This window comes from Orbicella faveolata, unplaced genomic scaffold (assembly GCF_042242905.1).
Source record: "Orbicella faveolata isolate gen_17 unplaced genomic scaffold, um_ofav_v1 contig_12, whole genome shotgun sequence".
Lineage (NCBI taxonomy): Eukaryota > Metazoa > Cnidaria > Anthozoa > Scleractinia > Merulinidae > Orbicella > Orbicella faveolata.
The window spans coordinates 5765391-5787685 of record NW_028301539.1 but is presented as its reverse complement, the minus strand read 5'-3'; the positions used below and the strand labels follow the sequence as shown (position 1 = coordinate 5787685).

At 38.9% G+C, this 22295-nt stretch overlaps 3 protein-coding genes across 5 annotated transcripts; all 3 read right to left on the bottom strand.

The window, feature by feature from the left end:
- Positions 1-4331: 4331 nt before the first annotated feature.
- On the bottom strand, positions 4332-5375 carry LOC149116270 (uncharacterized). Its single transcript, XM_089278668.1, has one exon. It carries the CDS (start codon positions 5235-5237, stop codon positions 4341-4343), a length of 897 nt encoding a protein of 298 aa, XP_089134794.1. The 5' UTR covers positions 5238-5375; the 3' UTR covers positions 4332-4340.
- A 2946-nt stretch (positions 5376-8321) lies between these two features.
- Positions 8322-13516, bottom strand: LOC149116269 (tyrosine-protein kinase receptor Tie-1-like). Its single transcript, XM_089283585.1, has 7 exons — positions 13446-13516; positions 12726-12845; positions 12428-12498; positions 11963-12003; positions 11194-11290; positions 10183-10282; positions 8322-9259 (listed from the first exon to the last, which is right to left on the bottom strand). The coding sequence occupies exons 1-7, from the start codon at positions 13482-13484 to the stop codon at positions 9197-9199; spliced, it is 531 nt and encodes a 176-aa protein (XP_089139711.1). The 5' UTR covers positions 13485-13516; the 3' UTR covers positions 8322-9196.
- LOC149116268 (ephrin type-B receptor 1-like) lies at positions 13446-20424 on the bottom strand. Of its 3 annotated transcripts, XM_089283603.1 has the most exons (12): positions 20290-20424; positions 19123-19789; positions 18750-18797; positions 17865-18227; positions 17123-17328; positions 16883-16946; positions 16199-16307; positions 15540-15613; positions 14519-14695; positions 14069-14179; positions 13590-13633; positions 13446-13522 (listed from the first exon to the last, which is right to left on the bottom strand). In XM_089283603.1, the coding sequence occupies exons 1-12, from the start codon at positions 20422-20424 to the stop codon at positions 13481-13483; spliced, it is 2040 nt and encodes a 679-aa protein (XP_089139729.1). In that variant the 3' UTR covers positions 13446-13480. The 3 variants fall into 3 exon arrangements, with proteins under 3 accessions (XP_089139729.1, XP_089139730.1, XP_089139731.1); XM_089283604.1 differs by lacking the exon at positions 13446-13522 and having other exon boundaries at positions 13546-13633; XM_089283605.1 differs by lacking the exons at positions 13446-13522; positions 13590-13633; positions 14069-14179; positions 14519-14695 and adding an exon at positions 14742-14842.
- Between the last annotated feature and the right edge of the window lie 1871 nt (positions 20425-22295).

Genomic DNA, 22295 nt, shown 5'->3' with positions numbered 1-22295 from the left:
AATGAAGATGGTACAAAAGGGAAGAAAACGAAACAAGTGTTTCAAGTGTATTGTTAGGTTGATTACGTATAGCATTACTAGTATGTGAGAGCGAAGATAAAGAGCAGATTGCTGTGAAAAGCTCGTAGGTGACAGCGTATGTACGAGATAGTTGGCAAAGTTGATAGCTGCAAACGCTTCAGAGGAAGTGATGCTATCTATCAGTAGGTATATATTCTGCAAGAGGTTCCCATTTTTCCAGATCGCCGCTTTTTGTCTCCAACTCGAGCCTTGATTTCAGAAAGCGTAGATAATGGTCAAAGTTAGGGGACATTTCTTTAGATTTGGCTAGCCAGATATGACGTCGAGCTAAAAGAAGGCAATAGTTAATTTGAAGTGCAAATTTTGACGTTTCCGGTTTCAGACCAAAAGCTGTAATGTTTAATAGGGTGGAGGTTTTGGGCATTAGTTTTATACTTTGCAGCCATTCTGATACTCTTTTCCAAAAGTTAGATGTCTCGTGACATGTCCAGAAGAGATGCATTAATGACTCTGGGCCCTCTTGACAGAAGGTGCAATTATCATTTGCCTTAGGCCCAATTTTATATAGAAAGTCATTAGTTGCTAGACGTCTGTGTAAAAATTTAAACTGGAATTCGATCAGTTTGGTACTCCTGGTGCATCGTGATGTCAAAAGGTATGCTGAGCTCCAGTCGAGATTTTCATTTCTTGAGTAGTTACAATCTAGAAGCCATTTCATTTGGCTGTTTTTTGGAACTTCGCCTTTGATTCTTGTCAGAATTTTGTATACGAGTGAGCTTACTTTTTTAGCCTCTAAAAGCTTAGTGCAAAAAGGCTTGTACTCATGATTATTATCATGATCATCCACTTCTTTGCGGAGGGTCTTTACAGCCGATATTATCCCGTAATATTTAAGAGGAGAGACACTTAAGCTGTATTTTAATTGAAAATCATTCAAAGAGAGAAAGTTGCTGCTCCCTGGTTGTTGTAAATGTTTCACTTTTGTAATTCCTTTTGCACACCAGTCCTTAAAGAATATTGGTTTGTTTGCTATTCTAATTAGAGAGTTGTCCCATAGGCTTTGTTCTTGAAACTGCACCTGGGATTTTATTTGTTGTACGAAGTTGACCTCCGCCCAGACCTCCAAAATTTCTTTGAGAAATGCATCCGTAGCTTTAACAGACGTTGTGGTGTCTTTAACATTGAGATTGCCAGCAAAAATATTTTCACGACCATAGTGTTTTAGAGCCAAATCAAAAAAAATTTTCCATTTTGCGTTATTGGTGGTATCTAGGTATTTCTTGATCCATGTTGTTTTTAGAGCTTTGTTAAAAGAAATAAGATCAATCATCTTTAGGCCTCCATCACAATAATCATTTATCATAATTTTGCGTTTGATTTTGTCTCCCTTTCCGTTCCAAAGAAACTGATAAAACAGCTTGTTGATCTGATTTAAAGCATTGTAATTCGATGGCAAATGAGATAGCAAATAAACTAACTGCGACGCGGCTAACGATTTCAAAAGAGTAATTCTTCCCAGCAAGGTCAGTCTACGGTACTTCCAACAGCTAAGGATTTTCCTTATCTTTTCCACCTTTTCATTATAGTTTAGCAGAGGAGCTATTTCAGCCTCGACTGATAGCCACAGTCCTAATGTTTTAACTTTGGATTCCGGCCACTTTAATTCCTTTCCTGGCAGAGAAAGTTTGTCGTTTCCAATACTAAAACCGATCCAAAGGGCTTCCGTTTTCTTCTCATTGAGTTTCAGACCGGAGGCTTTACTAAATTCATCTAACATGCTAAGGGCAGAGAGAAGAGCTTGTTCTGACCCGTCTAAAATCAGTGTAGTATCGTCGGCATATTGGCTAATTTTAATTTCATTGTTGTTAACACATATACCTTTTATGTTCACATTGTTTCTGATTGCTTTGGCCAATACTTCCCCTGAAAGGATAAATAAATAAGGAGATAGGGGACAACCTTGTCTAACACCTCTTTGGATCTGAAAGAAATTACTGGACCAGCCGTTATTCATAACACAGCTTTCCGTTTTACAGTAAAGAGCCTTTATCCACTTAATGATCGATGGACCAAAACCAAAGTAGCGCATGCTTTCGTAGATGAAAGACCACTCTAGTCAGTCAAAAGCTTTTTCGAAATCGATAAAAAGTAATAAGCCTGGAATATTATTTTCTGCGGCATAGCGAATGATACTGTCTATGAGCCGGATGTTTTCTCCAATAAATCTACCTTTCATAAACCCTGTCTGATCCTTGTTAATAAGTCTTGGGAGAACTGATTTAATACGATTTGCAATAGCTTTTGCAGCAATCTTATAGTCAGTATTCAGGAGAGTTATTGGACGCCAATTTTTAACGAAATAGAGTTCCGCGTCTTTTTTGGGAATTAGTTTAATGATACCACGCCTTTGTGTTATAGAGAGGCAGCCAGATTCTAAAGCGCAATTAAGCGCGGAGATCAAGAGGGAGGAGATATCTTTCCAGAAAACTTTATAAAATTCGGCTGGGAGACCGTCTGAACCAGGCGTCTTGCCCGAGTCCATGCTTTTTACAGCTTCAGCACATGCCTTTTCAGACAAAGGACCCTCGCAGCTCTCTTGTTCCTCGAGCCCTAACACAGTTTCATTAACTTGTTGAAAGAAAAGTGACTGGGGGCCGTCATCTTCCTTGGAAGTATAAAGTATAAAATTGCTACGTCGGAAGTGACAAATTCAGTGTCGTTATTTTTCAATTGACTTATTGTTCCTTGTTTAAAATGTCGACTTTCAAGGTTCAGAAAGTACTTGGTATTCTTTTCCCCTTCATTATACCATTGAGACTTTGAACGAAGGATTGCACCTTTGGTCCGATATTCTATTATTTTTTCGAGGTCCCTCTTTAGGGTGCTAAGTTTTTCTATAACATTCTAGCTTGGAGGTTCACTACTGTTTCCGTTGTCAAGTTGTTTTTCTAAAATCGCGATTGACTTTACTAGATCCTCTTCTCTTTTCGTTCTTTCTGATTTTTTTGATGCCGCGTAAGAAATTGATTTCTCTCTCATTTTCAGTTTTACCATTTCCCAAAGTAAGATAGGGTTGACCGTCTCATCATTTTCATATTCGCTTACTGTATTTTCTATTGCCGCCTTGATTTTATCTAGGTAGCAAGTTTCTGATAGTAAAGAAGTATTCAGCTTCCAAAAGCCATTTCCTCTGGGGTTTGAGTGTAAAGATAAACTTAGAGTAATCATGGAATGATCAGTTTTGAACCCTGGGATAATGTCTGCCTGAGTGATATTGCAAATGGAAGTTTGGCTTACTAGAAAAAAGTCCAATCTACAGTGTATGTCGGATAGCCGTTGGCGCCAGGTGTACCTCTTGGCTTCCGGATTGAGAATTCTCCATATGTCGGACAAATCAAGGCTTTCACAGAAATCTTGAACTACTTTCAAGGCGTTCTTATGTGTTCTAGGAAGGCCACCTTTCTTGTCTTTAACTAAGTCAAGAACTAAATTGAAATCACCTCCGATTATAATTTCTTCACAGTGAAAGCTGGATAAGTGACTAAAAACAGCCTGAAAGAAATCTGGGTCGTCCTCGTTAGGTGCATATACATTAACTAGAGTTAGAAGTTTACTGTTTGTTTCGATATCACATATTACGAAACGGCCATTCGGATCCACAAAAGCCTTTAGAATCTTCAAGTTGAAGTAGTTATTAGAAAGAATACCGACTCCCGCTTTGTTGCTGGGGCAGCAACTGAAGAGCGTTTTGTAACCCCATTCGCTAGTCCATATGTCCCTTGTGTTTTCAGTACAGTGGGCCTCTTGCAGCATATATATTGAAAAGTTTTTTGATCTGAGCCAATTAAACAACTCTCTTCTCTTAGTATTGTTCCCTATTCCCCTGACATTAAGTGACGCTATTTTCAGATTCATTGTTTTACAACGAATCGAAAAATTTTCATTCGGCTATTTTGCATAAATATCAGATTAGCATATAGGCTGTTTAGCTTCGCTCTGTTTTTAAGAAAAGTATTGCTTTTGGTCTGGAGTTTAGAGCATAACAAGTGAGGTATTGTGCGAGGACGGAAGAAAAGAAAAAAATACATTGTGCACCTATGTAGACAACAAGTCGATTGAAAAATATTTGACTCAGAACGACAACAGTGAAGATAACCGAACTTAAAATAATGTTTACATGGTATAAAAGAGAATGACAATAAACACGCAACAAAAAATAAAAATGAACAGTTTGTGGGGGGAGTCGATTAATCATTAATATTTAGATGCCCTTTCCTGACTTTACCTTAATATTTCAAAAGATACGGGTTCTTGATCTGCTACATATTGTCCAGGTCTTCCTTGCAAAAAATCCGGGTTGGTGATCCACTTGGAGAGGTCTTGACAAATATTTTACCATCTAAAGTCCAGACGCTTATTAGTGTTCCCTCTCTCCGTCGCTTGTTTGCCTCTTCCACCACTCTACGCCGAAACGCGGTTAAGTTCTCGTTAATGAAAATTCGCTGTTGCCCAGAGGAGGGATAACTAGGAAAGAGGTCGGAGACTTTAACTTGTTTTAGCTTTGTGCGCTCTCTGTAAATCGCTGATTTGACCTTGTGACTGCAGAACTTTGCGATTATTACCTTGCCGTAGTTGAGCTTGTGAGATATCTCAATATCTTTAGGTTTTACGGAGATGTTGAGAGCGTTTGCTACTTTGATTACCACCTCTTCTGTGTTGGAGTAAGCGTCTTGTGGTATACCATGAAATTCTAATGAATTTTTGCGAGTATACTGCTCTAGATTGTCAAGTTCTTCGCTGAGTCTTCCAGATTCCTCGTTCTGTTTTACTAACTCCTGTCTAGCGTTCTTTAGCTGCTTATCTGTGGAAGCTAGGGAATCTTTTAAAGCTTTGTTTTCGTCCTTTGCCTTCTGGATCGAGTCTTTTAAGTCTTTAAGCTCCCTCTCGTTGAAATTAGCACTTGCTTTCAGCTCTTCGATTTCCTTCTTTAACGCTTTATTTTCCTGACTGATGGAAAAAATTGTTGCTTGATTGCCGATAAGAATTTTCTTTATCTCCAGCAGGCTCGGCTCGTCTTCATCTGCGTCAAGGGTTACAGTGGTTCCCTTGCAGGCTTCTTCGAAGTTCTCGTCCGCCATGTTTGGTTTCTTCGAAGTGTTCGGGCTTTTTTCGGTTGAGCCGCGTTCTCCACGTTTGTGCTTCCTGGTGTCGGGCATTTGACTCGAATTAGTCAAAGAACAAGTGCTTACAATTCGAAATGATTTACTTGGATCGGTTCTTACTGCATGGAGGGCGTGTGTTTATGGCGTTCTACGCTAGCACATGAGAAGTACGTCTTGACGCCATGATTTCCCAGTCCCTGTCTCTGTTCAACCTAACTAAGGATTGCGTGCTAAACTCCCGTCAAAATATGAGTAATTATGACGACAACCTTATGACCCGGGAAAAAATACAAACAAATTGAAACGAAATTCACCACTGACACCTGGTATATAGCAGACACTTTGAACCCGTTTAAGCTTTTATCGATGACGGAAGTGAAGTAAAACACAGTTCTTCCTTGCTGGGTTTTAAACTTCATAATTTGCCTGTTTGCGTGTGCAGTAAATGTTTGGCTTCGTTCCGAGGCTCATTAACTGAGGGCAAACTTTTTATTAAGGGTTTAAGCCTCCAATTTCGTAGAAAATGTCATGTAACCATGGAAACATGGTTAAAAAGAGATTTGTGGGGAAGAAATGACACCGACTAAGCGGAATGTGATTAAATATTGTGTCAGGAACTGATCAGTGAGGACAATCAGGGTATTTTTATTATTCACTGAGGGTGAGAGTAACAAGAGAGTTGAAACCAAACGACACGTGAGCTATAACAAAGTTACCACCTTTTAGTAGGTCTAAAATTTTCAGTAGTAATTTTCATAGAACCAATATAAAGATTTCGTTCGAAGCCAAAAATAGAATGCTAGTTCTAAAAATATCAAAAATACCTGTCTTTTTTCCAGAAATCTTTTGAACACATTATCCTACCCGCCTCCTACAATGTTTTTATGATTAATAAAAACCATATACATGTATACAGCATGAGTGAGCATAATATATAGATTTAGCCAACCTTAAAAAGCGCGGAGCTGCCATAAAACACTTATTTTAATACTCAACACAATAACCTTATTTCATCAAAAAGCATTTAACCAAACCGAATAAATTGAACTGACAAACAAAACAAGGAAATCTCCATAAACAAAATAAGCAAATCACTCCATGCAAGTCTCTTTTAGCAACTGTTGTGTGCTTTTTTAAAGGAGAAGGTCACTCCAAAAAGCTTACTTCTTTTGTCTTCTCCTATAGCAAGTAAACATTCAGCTTTTCCATTGACCTAAGTTTCAGCCTCTGAAGTGCCCGCTATCCTGAAGAATTTCGTCTCGAAAGAAGCGACTTCGGAGGCCTCCATTTTTAAGTTGCCTGGCAGCCAGGCCGTGGTTATGTAACCTCACTGATTCCGACCGACTCGAAATTGGAGGGAAGGAGAAAAACCTGCAACTGACTTGGCATCATGTGAAGTATATATGAAATAATTCATATTTGAACTGCGGTAGTAGATGAAAGTGAAGTATGATCATGGCAGTAAATTTTCCAATTTAAGCAACTGGAAAGAAGAAGCCTGAAAAAAATCAGGGCTTCAACGGGATTCGAACCCATGACCTCCGCGATACCGGTGCGATGCTCTACCAACTGAGCTATGAAGCCACACATTGGGACCGAGGTCAATTAATTGAGTTCATATCTTCCCGTGAGTGAAATGAAAATTTACTGCGATGATCATACTTCACTTTCATCTACTACCGCAGTTCATATATGAATTATTTCATATATACTTCACATCATTTCACTCACGGGAAGATATGAACTCAATTAATTGACCTCGCTCCCAATGTGTGGCTTCATAGCTCAGTTGGTAGAGCATCGCACCGGTATCGCGGAGGTCATGGGTTCGAATCCCGTTGAAGCCCTGATTTTTTTTTTCAGGCTTCTTCTTTCCAGTTGCTTAAATTGGAAAATTTACTGCGATGATCATACTTCACTTTGACTTGGCATCCTTCACAAGGTCCGCAAAATCTATTTCTCCAGCTAGCGATTATCCACTTCGCTATCTGTAAATGCTACCATTTCGGAGTTTGGAGCATGTTTGGCTCAAAATGATATGGCTCAAGAACAGCCATAACCCAGAGTGGTAGTTAAAAGGATCATTCGAAGCCATTTAGACAAAATCTCTTGGGCGGATTGACGTCACGAAAACGCGGCTTTGCTGCTGAGTACTGTTCAAAATGGCGGCAACGATGTTCGAATTTTGGGCTTCTTTGGAGACGAATTTCATAAGAAAAACCTGCACTTTAGAGGCTGAAACTTCGGTGAGTTGCTGAAGTTGGTGCAAGACTTTTATTAGTGTTGACAAAAAAATATAGGTTTTTTGGATTGACCACCTCCTTTAAAAAGCATTAATTTTTCAACAAAAAATCGCCGAATAAAAGAATTTCAAAGAAAATTCCTTTGATTAACAATTATTCACCGAAGTGGAGATAAATATCCATCACTTTCACCGACACTGAGGTGAATAATTGTTTTAGTATATACCACACAAGCTGAATAATTAGCGGACCAAAACGTTATTTTATGTGTGACAAGCGGTCGGAAGTTTTAAAATCTCTCGCGCCGGCTGCTCGGAGGTGAATAGTACTTGCTAATCACCTCCGAGTTAACCAATCAGAGCGCCCGAAAAGCACTATTCACTTGTGTGGTATGTACTGATATTGATTATTATTCAAGATAAAGCCAAGAAATGAATTTAGAAGGGGGAAACATGCAAAATTTCAAAGACGCGCGGTGTTCAAGTTAATTATTCACGCTAAAGCGCAATTTGAATATTAATTTTTGCTGACAGCATTGCAGTCATAGCTTTATCTGTCCTATCTGATTATCAAATTACCACAAATTCACCAATAATCATTTCACCATACCGAAGGAATTGAAGAAACAAAATGAGGAACTCTCCATAAAAAATATGCAAAGAAATGCATTTAGAAGGGATTAATAAGTAGATAAGTCCTTTTCACGCAGCTGGTGAGAGTCGTAAGCAAACGTGACCAGTTTTAGAAAACACGACGGCAGTTTCTACAACAAAAAGTCGTTCACCGCAATTCGCCTCAGTCTGCCTGAATCGCCCGGGGAAGAAACTTCCAACAAACGCCAACGTTGTGAAGACTGTAATGAGCCACTCTTTCGATAGATCAACGAATAAACCAATTTCCCACAGTGTTACCGTTTTGTAATTTTAGTAACCATACGAAACAAGCGAACATTCTCGAGTTGATCTTCACTAGGCAAGGTTTTTATGTCTCTCTAACCTCTGATGTTCCTCATCAGTACCTCTTAAACACTGTTTGGAGTTTCTTTTTTTCCCTTTTTAGGCCAAAAGAGGTAATATAAAGGACCTTCAAAAACTCGCGCGCGCGCAGAGCAAGTGGCGCACGTACAGACGTTGTACCAACAAGCATGTGACAACCAAAACTTCTCGGCTCGATGGGTCATCAAATTTTCTAAGGTATATGGGGCTCCGGCGGGCGAGAGCCACTATTATTACATGATCTGCCTAACGTACTTCGTGTGACACTCGCGCAAACGACGTCTTCTATTCGATGTTTTGTTATGTACTAAGTATAGCATTCTTTTTTATATCATAAACACGTAAATTAGCCACGAGTCTCCGGGATATTCTAACTTTCACAGCACTTGAAATAGCTGGTTGGTCAAAGTTTGGATAATGCTGTCCACTGGATAAATCACTATGTATTTAGTGCTGGGATAGCAAAGTTTGTGTCGTCAACCTTTCTCCAGTGATTTACCCGTTGGATAGCGTTATCCCCACTCGGAAAGGGTGCCGCTAAGGCATTATGCAAGATATCGAGCCTTCTGTCCAGGAAGTAGCAAATGTTTATCATGCCAGATCGGATGAGAATTTTGCAAACAATCTGTAGTGGAAAAGCTATACACGGTTTCCTTAGCAATCGATTTGATGGGTGTTATTAAACTTTTTGAATAAAATGAAACTTGTCAACACTATATTTCTTCAGTCAAATGACGTGTCTTCTCCAAAAATTCACGATCCTCCGTCAATCGCTCTACGTCACCACGTCAAAATTAACATAGTCCTTGTCATCATAAACGTCCAAATTCACATATGTCTGCAAATCAAAGAATAGATAGATAAAGAGATTAGACCTTCGACCTTTATGTGTCTCTGCTGATCAGTGTAACGGTTAAGGGAGTCAATGTTGGGAATTGTAGTGATTCAGTGAGTTGTAGGCTCAAACTGCAAATAAACGAACTATTTAATGAACCAGCCACGTAATCCGGAACATACAATAAACGACTAATCACAGTGGCTAAAAACGGTGAAGAAACTAGACTCAAAACTCCAAAAACAGCGGCAAGGCTGGACTAAAATCCTAAACACGGCAAGAAAATATAGCAAAGATGAAAATCTGCAAAATTACGACAGCGAAGTTCAAATGTATGCGCGAGCACATTCTGAGCCACGATTGGCTAGTTAAAATCACCTGAAGTTACGCGCGCGGACAAAAACTCGTACTAAGGCGAGAGGGGTGAGTTCAGAGTTCACAAAGTTTAAAACAGTCAACACCAGTGATGATACAGTTGTATCGTTCTTCTCTGACTGCCAGTGTTTCATTTTGGGCCGAAATCCGTCAGTTATTTCAAACTGTTTCGGATAGAGTGGTCGAGTTTTTGTTCCTGATTCAGGCCGAAGCTGCTTATTTGTTTACCACCTAACATTGATGTGCAAACGGGCACGCAATCGTTGTTTTTGACAGGCCGCGTTAAGACTAAAGTACGTTGTTAGTGATTTGGTAGCAACATGTTACCTCAGGCCCAGTGAAAATTGGCCGCGAATATCTAGCTCGACTTTGTCTTGGTAGATATGCTTCATATTTATCCCCTCCTCCCTTACTCCCCAAAATGAAAGGTTTATAGACACTGTGGGTAAAAGCCACACAAATTGCTCAATAGGACAACAACTTAGACAGTGTCGAAGTGTCCATTTCTACTGTGTGTGCTACACTGACACATATTAAAACACTTAACAAACCCTGTGGTCATCCAGAAGTCTTCTGACCGCAGAGCAAAGCCATCGGAACGTTGGTCTCTTTTGAGGTTTTTCTTCCCAGCACTCGGTCATGATGGAGTACCTGTAAAGCAGTTATGAATATACGTTATCTGCCGGCCTTGTTCGGTCCGTATTGGGAAAATATGCGCCCGAGGGCATGGTTATTACCAATACGGATCGAACAAGGCCGGCAAATAAAGTGTTTATTTTTTCTCTACGGTATTGCTTTGAAAGCAACTTTTGAGTTCAATTTTAATTACAACCGTTGAGTTCAAATCTGACGTACGCCTGCGTTTGACATTTCGGGCACAAAACGCCGGTAGTGTTTGCAGAGATTGTAGGGCTGATTTTAAATAAAAGTGACACAGTGTAGGGAAATAGTACGTTTAACAAGGTTAGTTTTTGGCCGAAAGTGTCGCTTATGTGACAAAAATTGATGCTAACGAAAAAGAAACGCACAGCTTGAAAAATCGAAAATGGCTTTATTTGCTGCTTTCTTTGACTCTTTGTAGAATGTTTACATTATACGCTGTTTTATGGTATAACAAAAAGCTCGAAACGTTGCCAAACTTGGGAAATTTCAGAGCGGTCCGTAACCGGGGTCCTCACAGGATAATCCGGATCGCTGGAGCGCGCGCTATTAGCCAATCAGATTCAAGGATTTTGGAACCCGGACCGCTCTGAAGCTGGAAGACAAAATAAAGTGTATTATTACAACTGCATTGCCTCTCTCTCTCATTCTCTCAAGAAGGATTTGCGACATATTTCTGGGTTGATTTCGGAAAGCCTACTGAAACAATTTTAGATGGATTTGGAAATCTCACACTAATGGTTTGAGAGCCAACCGCATTTGGACATAAAACACTGAGGATGAAGATGGAGTAGAATGTGCATGGTAACACTCGAACACGCTGGTTTGCAGTTTTCATTTCATTTTTCCTGGTTTTCCCGTAATTATAGTTCAGTCAGTGAGATGCAATGGAAGCCACTCACAGTTCAGCAGAGATGTGTCTTGGTCTAGGCATTCGGTATCCTGTCTGCAACAAGCCAGCCACTTGTCGAGAAGGTACACCAGGATATGGTGATTCACCTTAAAACATTAAAACATACTTGATCTGATAACATTTGACACTTTAATGACTCATCCCAAGGAAAGCAATTACAAGCGGAGCAATTAACTCTGTTTCCCAAGAATATCAATGTCTGAGACTTAAGGAAAACAAAATGAAATGGTTTTGTTTGAGTCCATGAGTAAACAAATTAATGAGTATACATGGATCTAATGCAAAATGGTGGTCGTCAGTCAGCATTCGATGGCAATTGTGCTCTCTTACCCTTACAGTTTCCTTATGTTGCTTACTTTGACGCTTTTGGCGGGAAACACTTTTCCTATCAAAACGGTAAATGCGGTTCAGAGATATCATGCACGAATTACACTGGAGGGTATTTTACCTGTAACCAAACATTCATCACAGCAGTCTAGTTGTGTTTTCACTTTGTCTTAGCTTGTTGCGATGCATTATCCTTCGAGACAATTCAAATATCCGTTTTAGTTATTCATCTACTTTGTCAAGAATCAGTTTACTATACAAGATTATTCTTTTCCTATTAAAAGTAGACTAAAGTATTGAGAGCAAAAATAATATACTATATATCAAGCTATGGTCTTTTTAAGCATCCCCTGACAATTTAAACTGCACAAACGGTAGGATGTGAACGGCGATGCTGTGTTTACTGGCCTTCTGACAAATATTTTACTTACCAACCGTAAACACCTCCCACATTACTATACCGTAGGACCATCTGTAAAGCACAAATTTTGTGATTTCAGTTTAAGTCTTCCCACTTTTCAACATAATGCGGTGTTCTGCATCATCATTGATCGATATTACGGCTGCTCTTTTTAGAGTTCGTTACATTACATACGAAGCTAACAGTATGCTTTACTTTTATGGGTGTATTTTCCACAAACAAAGACGTTAGTGGAATTATGTATGCCATTCTATAACACTTCTTATAACATTCTTATAACGCAGACAGTGACGAAAACCTCTTCAACCGTTCGGTATAGACGCATTACAAAGGTTACGCTCTGTTTCATGAAGTGTGGTCAACAAAACTTTCACATGATGAAATTTGTAAGGTTGTTTAACTGGTTATTAGATAATAAATAAAGCATGAGGGCTAGTAAAATATGACGGCTTTATTAATCAAGGCTTGAACTTACACGTCACTCATAGTTGTAGATTCACCATAGAAAAGTGACTCTGGAGGCATCCACTTAACTGGGAGACGCGCCTTAAAACAAAACAAAAGAACAAACAAAATAAATAAATAACGAGGTACCGACGATCAACAGAACGAACTAACGAACAACGGAACCTGAGGGAAGGAATGATACAATAACTGAACTATAAGGAATTGATCAATTGATCGTAAAGTCAATCAATTGATTGATTGATTCATTCATTAAATTATTTAGCTGCATCTGAGCTTAGTTTTAAACGGTTTATTTTTCCAATCACCTGAGTTCGTCTCGTGTAAACATCTTTCTCCAAACCACGCGCCAATCCAAAGTCAGAAATTTTGCAGACTTTGTTCTCACCTACTAATACATTGCGGGCGGCCAAGTCACGATGAACAACCTGAAACACAGAGCAACATTAATCTCTTTCAAGATCAGCTACTCATTTCTCCTGAATATCGATCAGGCACGTGTCTTGTTAACGTCAACACTGATCCGAGTATTGTAACTATATTTACATATTGAAATTAGTGAACTGCATGTGATCCTAATATTGATCCACAATCTGATGATAATGTGAGTTTCCGAGTATGCTTGCAGACGTATTGACTAAAAATATTCACTGACAACATTAAATGTCGGACGTCCTCTCTGTCTAAATCTCTCCAATGTTAACTATGTTATCTGCTAGTGTTGCTTTGTGTTTGTTTTTGCTTTTCAAGCTAGACTACTGGTAAAATATTGTATCATTTCACGTTTCCTTCTGTAGAGAGTTGTTACTAGCGTGGACAACGATCATGCAAATCTATCAGAACAAAAGAAAGTGACTACATAAGAAAGAGTAAAACTCCCATAGGATTGGTTTGGTTCACCAACATGGCCGCCGTTTCATTATTTTGGGATACCAAAATGGCTGCAGTGACGTCATGTGAAAACACTCTATTGGAAGGAAACTTGAAATGATTACTTCATCGTTTATACTACTAGATAAGCGGTGTACCTTCATTGCTGCCAGATAGTTCATACCATCAGCTATCATCCAAGCAAAAGATAACAGATCTTTTTCAGTGAGTCTGGAATTTGGTCTTTTCTCCCCGGTATTGTACGTGTCCTCATGTCATCTGCTCTTGCGCAGGTATCCCAGTAAATCACCGTATGGTAAATACTCCAAAACAATCAAGATCGGCTCTGGAATGATAAAACAATGCAAAGCTAAAACGACGCTCACCTGAAAGTTAATGTATGCTAATTAATTCACCGATGAAATCTCGTGGCGATAACTTATGATTGGGAAACAAATCCTACAGTTTATGATGATAATAATCTAGTGACAGAGGGGTGGTGATATTATGAATTCATGTAGGCGACGTAATAAAACAAACATCACTTTCTAGGTAGGCCTTGTATACTCTTAATATTACATCGGAATCACGTCATTCAGGGATTTCTTGTAAAATACTATTGGCTATGTGAACCCTCCAACACAACTTATTCATCTTTCAGTAATTCAAACAATATTTCTCAAAACGCAGTAGCACCCTCCCTTTAGAAAGAAAAATAACAAGAAGAAATGCTTACATTAAAAATAAAACAACCAGCAAACTGAGATTAGCATGAATGTACCTTTCTCAATGCAGCAACCAATCAGTCGAACAACATGAGGATGAGGCTGCAAAGATTTCATGACGTCTAGTTCACTGAGCATGTCTTGTAAGTCCTTCGGTGAAGCATTGTCTAGATCACGTGTAAAAAGTTCTTATGAGTAAGAGGGTTGGTTGCTGCTTGAGTAAACGACAAATTTGGATCAAGGGAGAGCAAATCCTGTTTCCACTGATCTGTCAACTAACTTCTTTCGTATAATCCCGAAAAAAAGAAAAAAATTATCCTACGGCTACTCTAAAACTATTCTAAGGACACTTCAATGCCATCAAGGCAAGCAATACGTATTGGCTAGAGCACTGAGGATACTGCGAGTGATGCCGTTAATAGCTGAAATTTGATATAAAAAATTAGACTTATTGCTAATTATCAAATTAAAATTCATCAACTGAAAAAAGCAAAATGTATAGCTACCTTTGAAACTTTTTACCGCAACTTCTGAATGCGAAGCTCCGTAGATTGCCTTGGACACCTGACCAAAGTTCCCAGTCCCGAGCAGTCTCACTAACGTTATTTGGTCACGGTCGAGATTAAAACCATCACAGATGTCATCGATATTTTGGTATGCCGCCATTGACAACATCGTAATATCTAAAGAAAACATTGACGCCTTTTGAAATATCAGCAAGAATAAGCCTTTTTCCTTTTGGAAGTAAATGATTTGTAACTGTCATAAACGTCAACCAGCGGGTATTTCTTCCCATACTGAACGTCAACAAACGCCAACACCAAGCAGATCTAACGACCAAATAGAGGATATCAGTTCACCGTTAAAGGCTGGTTTTCACTCGCGACGGAGTCGAATTTGGAGTCGTAATCAGAAACGAAGAGCGATACGGTCTAGTGAAAATCAAAGTGACGGAGTTGGAAGCAGAACACCAATTCTGCTGATGACTTTGTCTCTTATTACCTAATGAAAAATACATTGTCGGAGTCGGAAGTACAAGTGGAAGAATAAGCCAATCACAATGCTGAATACCAGGTCTTGTGACTGGTTTATCCTTACGCTTCTGCCTCCGACTCCCACACTCTAGTTTTCACTGAATCATAAGCGACGGAGTCGTAGACGGAATCGGAAGAAATGGAAACGTTCTGACTCTTCCGACTCCGATTCTATCGAGCCAAGAGATTATCAAGGTGCTGGTCGAGCTTTTGACTCCGCTTACCACTCCGATTTTCGATTTTCACTAGGTCGTACTCTGTTACGACTCCGACGCTACTGAAAACCAGCCAATTTATCATCGCTGAAATCTTAATTTAATATTTCTGTAACACTCCGGAGACGGAAAAGGAAATATTTCAGAGATACTATCCAGCACATTTTCAGTAAATTGATCTAATGAAGTCACACATGGAGAATGCTGATAACGAAGTAAACTAGTTATTTGCTCCCTATATTACGTTCAACAGCGCATCCGCTAAGATGGAGTCTTACCATCGTACACTCTGACTCCTGATCCAGTTGTTACTGGCAATTTGTTTTGTTTTTCTTTCTTTTGACGGCGCCTCCTGTTTTATTCAAGTAAGCAACGAAAGTTTCATACAATGAGTACCCAATATTTTATTTTAATTGTAAGTGACTGACGAGAGAAGTAGCTCGAAATGATCCTCCATTATGAAAACCTGCTATCTAATATATTGAAAACGACCAATGTCAGCAACAATGTAGGTAAAGGTGACAAAACAGTTACTAGAGCGGTTACTGTTTGAGTGTCGAAAAGCATAATTGCTTTGCACTTACTACGCTACACGATCGACCTATAAAAAGACTAGTGCAACTTTTTCATCCAATCATAAGTAAAACAGAAACCAATCGTCATTCATTCGCACACGTTTTCCCGCGTCTTACTTCGAGTTTTTATTGGTTCATTGCATTTTCGAATTCTGTGTCCTCTGTGATTGGCTAGAGTGACTACTTTAGTTTGGTTTTACGACATTCGGTTGAAAACTGCTTTACTAAAGAATACTTTATCGCTACTACCAAATAAGCATGTTATAATCAGCGATAAAATCCGAAATATCATTCCACTCCATCATTGATTTTTCCATGCTTATGTGTTACCAACCCTTTGCTTATACTTACTAGCAACCTACCTTTTGAAGATTTTGTAGCAGACGAAAGAAACGATCAAAACTATGAATAACCCAACAAGTCCGGCAATTCCGTAAATAATGTTTAGGTACATTGCAGTCTTGGAGTCTGCTGTAAGGAAGAGATATACCACAAATCTTTTCATAATGCACCGACATATTTTGCCACTTTTTAATTTTGTGAATCACTGGTGATCATATCACATATTACTTGCTATATTGTTTTATCGTATATTCCTGGTACTGAAAGGCATGCCAATTACCTTCAGTACGAGACAGGTATATACATAGGTAATAATTTGGCGCTAATGACAACCATGAACTATAGGAATTAGTAACGCCAGTGCTCCACCTCCAATACCGAGACCAATTAACTTCAACGTCTTCGATCCATCTGTGGTAACAGCCATAAATTACAGACATGTATTCAGTGTTCATCAGCCGTGGGATAAAAGATATATAATCAGCTTATAACTAAAGCTGCATGAAATCAAAGTCTATGGCGACCTTAAGCGTTGAAAAAGCTTTCTTTTCCTGTTCCTGTTTACGGTGAAGTGAAATACACACAGCTTTTGTAAGAGTTTTTACTTTAGGTGATTCATTTTTGTGCCAGTCTTCACAAGACATTTACTTGAAAGAGCAGGAACAAATTATATTAATCTTAATTTAACAATTCGACAAACGAACCAGCTCTCAGTGTAAAAGTCTTCGCTCCAGTAGGTCCTCTGCCGATGTTGTTCATTGCAAATACCTGAGGAAAAAAGACCAAAGTGCCTTATTTGGAACTTTACGGGTTTTATTTTTTGTCTTTTGGTTGCTTGTTTGTTTATTTGTCTGCTCGCTTTCCTAGCATAAAACTCCAAAATAACACTTCATTGCTGACTCGGTAAACTGCTTTTCCAAACTACTAGTTCAAATTGTACCCACCTGGAATTCATAAGTTTTTCCCGCCATTAGATTGTCAAACTGCAGTTCAGTTTCCTCCGTAGTTCTTGACTCGATATCTGAAGAATCATCCTCTCTCACGGATGTCACGTGATAACCTTTAATGACGCCATTCTTCGCTAGTAACGACCATGACACAACAACGGCCTCTTCCGGTTGTTCAACCGATACTTCGGGTTTACCAGGAACTATGTTGTTTAAAATAAACCAATTAAGAACATCAGGTTCCAAGCGTGATCCCTGAAACCTTGAGCACAGCAATTTTAGCACGGTCAGTAAATTTACCTCCTTCAGACTGGTCGAGAGCAGAACAATCAATCTCACATAGTAATCTCAATACAGAGTCGTCTATTAAGTTTCTATGGTAAGCAAGCGTACAGTATGTACTAAATTAAATGCCAGATCTCACATACACGCCGATTTCAAACATGGGCGAGACGAGGGGAACAGTTTTAATTTATATTATAACTCGTTCACGTCACATTATTACGCTTGCCGTGATACTGTAATGTTGCATCGGCACTTGCAGTAAAACCGACCTGTAGTATATCATTTAAGGCAGTTCTTTCACTTGGGAAACTTTAAGTTCAAAGCAAAGCAAATCAAATTGATGACAATCTTAAGATGTCTTATCTGAGTGAGGTCTATGTATAGGCCTAGCTAGGACAACAACATTAATTAATGTGACAGTATAATGCACATATTGTCAAAATCACAAACTTACTTGATCCATAAGTTCGTACGGTAATTGTCGTGAACTTTCTTTCGATTCTATGTCTTCGTTCTGCCACCTCACTCACTCTGTTTTTAGCGTAGATTTTAAAAGTGTAATTCACAAATGACGAAAGGCTCGTTAACATCACATGCGTCACGTTCAAACCTTCCTTATATGGTAAGTAAGTGACAACACTTTTGCACGCCTCATCTAAACACTCTTTGTCGTCGTCATTCTTACATGGCTTACGACATTCGACGTCATAGTACACGTGAGTCTGGTCTCCGGTTATTGCAGGCGGCAGCCATCGTAACTCCACTGCACTTTGGTTAACGAATTTAACGTCAATTCCCCTTGGGATTGTTGGTAAAACTAAAAGCGAAAAGAGGCTAGCATGTCAAGATACTAATGAGTAAGCAACTAAGGCATGCCAAAATTTCCCTGGTGTTTAAAACACACTTCATGAAGAAAGAGTAGCTAAGAGTATGTATTGGTGCTTTTAATTCGTCATAGACAAAGTTAACTGTTCTCCTAACTTTACAGATTGGGGACATTCCCAGAGGCATTCTCAAGTAGTTCCTACTGAACTTTATGATTGATGCTGAAATCAAAGGGTACAATGGGTGAATTGATGGATACGGTGTAAGGTATTCGAGAAAAAATGCTGCTGAATAGGAAAACGTTCCCACTCAAATGTACCGTAGAATTACAAAAGTAAAGGATCTCGTTATTTTCGGACTCAGCAGGCAAAAGGGGCCGCTACTTTCGATTGACTCACTTTCGAGGAGCCGTTATTTTCGGGGATTGGTGAGGGCGGGGGGGGGGGGGGATGGGTGAGAACTGTTACTCTCGGAATTCTACGGTATTTCAAATTCAAATTAAGGCATTTCTTACCAGTACAATTAAGACCCGTCTGGTCGTTGTATTTTTCATTTGGACAAGCTAAAACAAGAATGCACCAACTGAGATAAGAACAGCAGAAAGGGAAATAATATCTATTTTACAGCATTGCACTTGTTGGCCAAGAAACATTTCAATGATTGCTATCAGTTACAAGTTCCACAAAGATTTCACTGCATTTGCAATAAAGCGGAATAGTACAAGCTGGGTTCCCTTGATCTTCTTGAAAAGAGATGGAGCTCAGTATTCCTAAAACGAAAGTAGAAACAAGAAAGCCATCCAAGAAAATAAACGATAATATATTTGACCACAACAGTCAATCTCATGTACATTTTCAGGCCGAGTATGGTAAATGCCACGACGTTACCTTTGCATATCCCTTCATTATTCTGCATGTCTTCTTTACAAATACATCTTCCTTTAAGTCTAGTGGTGTTCCACTCGCCATTACTTTCACAGTGAACGTACAAACTGCCAGATACTTGAACGGCATCTTTGATACAGCTTCCTTCAACTCGAATGCGTTCTGAGTCATTTGCTGGCGCTACAGTCCTTGGTAGTGACACGAAACTGCTTCTGAGTGTTTCATCAGGGCAAACGTTGTAAGTGACTTTAACAGAGAAGAGAGTACTACAAGCTCCATAATGATGGAATGCTAAAATAACATGTTTTTCTTTAACAAGGACGCTAATTGTTTCAGAAGTTATTTTATCGGTAGTCTGATTAATTTCTGCTATTCTTTTATACGCCACTGAGCTATTGAGAGGGTCAGGATAGAGACCTGGGTCTGCAATAAACTGGTCTGATTGGTGTACGAGTAAGTCAAAAACATTTACGCAGTAATGTCCTCCATTGTTGGGAAATTTAGAACAACTTCTGATGAAGTACCGGACGGTGATATCGATCCTGTTAGCTTCACTGACTGTGATTTGATCACTTAAAAGCCAATTGTTTGGCTGGGGATCAGACTGTTTTAAGTCAACAACACATGCACTATATCTTGGAGGGGTGCCGCGAGCAGTCAGTCTTGCCCACTGAAAAAATTAACAAACGATCAGTCAGCCAATAAAAACAGAAAATCAAATACCTGTCATAGCATTTACCTATGTCGTAAAACTCAAATGATTTTGTTCACAGTTTGTCTTAACCATTCAGCAGAAGGTTGATTATAAGCACTTGTGGATAGGAGGTGATTGGAAATAAAGGAAAAGGCATTTATTTAACAATTACTTCACGAGTGCGCGTTGGATAGGACAGAGCGTCGAGTTGGCTATATTTATCTCATATCCAACAAGCGCGAGTGGAACAATTGTTTTCTTAAAACGCCCTCAAAATATAGACTATTGACATAAAAAAAAAAAAGAACGACCCCAAAAAATTACGCGTACGTTTACCATATTTGTAGAGCACGGTATAAATGCTCATATATATTGCCAGTGATGGCAAAGCCAGTGGAAGTCTTGAATTGCATTATCCAATGATCCAGATTTTAATAATAAAGGACATCATGGCAAAGGTTAACTCTCAAACTTACCCCTAATACCCCAGGCTGCTGTTTAATAATCCAATACCAGTCGTATTTATCTGTATTTTCTAGTTCCCTTTGAATTGCTGACACCAAAGCTACAAACGTCAAGGTGGGTAAGAAAGCAGTCCAAATATGCTGCATGTTGATCACTCATAACTAAAAAATGAGACGACGAATAATTTTAAGTTTGGAGGTGGTTGCTTTAACCAAGATCAAAAGTCCAGATACCAGTTGTTCAAAGGGTTAATAACGCTATCCACCGAAGAAATCACCATCACAGGAAAGTGCAGTTTGTTCTGCTAACACTTATCCACGATGTATGCGGTGGATAGCGTTAGTCACTCTGGGTTGTACATATCGCTAGATTATGCCTTAACTCTCACTCTGTCACTATCTTATTTGATGGGAAGTCACCGGGCTGTGATCATAGAGATGAAATTATCATTATCGTTGTACATTGTACAATCACTATACCATCATGATTATTGCTGAAAACGGCGTTGACGTTAGTGTAAATGAGAAAGTAAAAAGGAATTCAACTGTCTTGAAGAACCCAAGCAATATCCCTAGCTGAAATATTTAATCAATCTTTTCTTTCTGGGATCTACCCAGCAAAATTTAAGCTCGCTAAAATTGTTCCAGTCTTTAAAATGATGCTCTTCCTGAAAACTATCGACCTATTTAATTGTTGTCGACTTATAATCAAATATTTCAAAAGTTTATATATAACCGACTTATTAAATTTATTGGCAAAAATAATACACTTTAATATACTTTATAACTTCCAATATGGGTTTTGAAGCAAACATAGCACACAACATGTAATACCAGATATTGTTAATACTATATACCGCAATATGGACAGCAGAAAGTATACATGTGGTATCTTAATTGATCTTAAAAAGGCGTTTGACACAGTTAACCGTAGCATCCTATTAGCTAAACTTGAAAATTATGCTATAACTGAGAGCAATATTGGTGCATGGGGTTTCCGCCAAAAAACACAGTTCAAACGATTCCTAGTCTTATAAAAACGTGCATCGCGCTTGATTCTCTTTCGGAGCACCTGAGAACATGAAATCCTCTCATTTCTTAAAGCTAAGTGCTTTCCAAAGTCATTCTTACTTTTCCAGCATTTGTGCTACTTAATGTGTGAAATCAATACAAAAAATAGCCCAATAAACCTCCTGAATCAACTTCTTAAAACCAGTACAATACGTAACTCTAAGACCAGATCATGATCCGAGATAAAATAAAGAAACTTTCTCCTTGATGTGTTAAAACGTGAATATGACTATAGCGAAGTCTCCCAACTGATAGAAAAATTTTCTAAACTAATAGTTTATTGATAATAGTATTCTAATCGCCTATGTATGTGCACATTACACTGTTACTTTGCTTTCGGTTACCTGTAGTTTTTGTACCTTTTGTAATTTTGTTGTAAATATTATCGTTACTTTTTTCTTCCTTTCCTTTTTAACATCAACTCTTGCCCCCGCCTCAATTAGTTTTGGAACTAGTTGCGGGAGGCAGGCAATTGTAACTTTATGTAAGAAAACAAAATAAAACTAAAGTTTAAAGCTCAAAGTTCATTGCCAAACATATGCAAAAAAAGATACAGCGGGCATAAATAAGCAGAACTATAGGCTGACCCATCGGTTGGATTGCAGCCGCGGTCTAGAGGCCGGTATACGTATACGTTCCGCTCCGGGAAGAGGGGAGGAGCGCGGGCCGTGGGCTCGTAATTTAGTCTGTTCATAAAGCTAAAAACTCAGGCACCGACTCTAGCATCGCTACACTACAGATAGTCAGCGGCCATTTGTGACATTCCTTACATAAGATACACAAGAGATAGTTTATGAGAAAAATATATAAAATAAAAAAAAAAAAATAGCGTAGAAAGACAAATAAGTAAAAACAAATGAAAACATGGCTCCCGAAAACTGGGGAGAGTACCTGTCCCCAGGGTAGGGGCTTCTGTCCTCTTCCCATATTTCTTTCATTCATAGAAA

Excerpts from the sequence above, each read along its gene's own strand:
- LOC149116269 (XM_089283585.1), bottom strand. The coding sequence starts at position 13,484 with ATGATAGCTGATGGTATGAACTATCTGGCAGCAATGAAG. Across the intron at positions 12,846-13,445 it reads ACTATCTGGCAGCAATGAAG|GTTGTTCATCGTGACTTGGC; the intron begins GTACACCGCTTA and ends TCTGTGTTTCAG. Across the intron at positions 12,499-12,725 it reads TTTACACGAGACGAACTCAG|GCGCGTCTCCCAGTTAAGTG; the intron begins GTGATTGGAAAA and ends TTTTGTTTTAAG.
- LOC149116270 (XM_089278668.1), bottom strand. The coding sequence starts at position 5,237 with ATGCCCGACACCAGGAAGCACAAACGTGGAGAACGCGGCTCAACCGAA.
- LOC149116268 (XM_089283603.1), bottom strand. The coding sequence starts at position 20,424 with ATGCAGCATATTTGGACTGCTTTCTTACCCACCTTGACGTTTGTAGCT. Across the intron at positions 18,798-19,122 it reads TAATGAAGGGATATGCAAAG|CTTGTCCAAATGAAAAATAC; the intron begins GTAACGTCGTGG and ends TTCTTGTTTTAG. Across the intron at positions 13,523-13,589 it reads ATTTACCATACGGTGATTTA|CCAGACTCACTGAAAAAGAT; the intron begins CTGGGATACCTG and ends AAAGACCAAATT.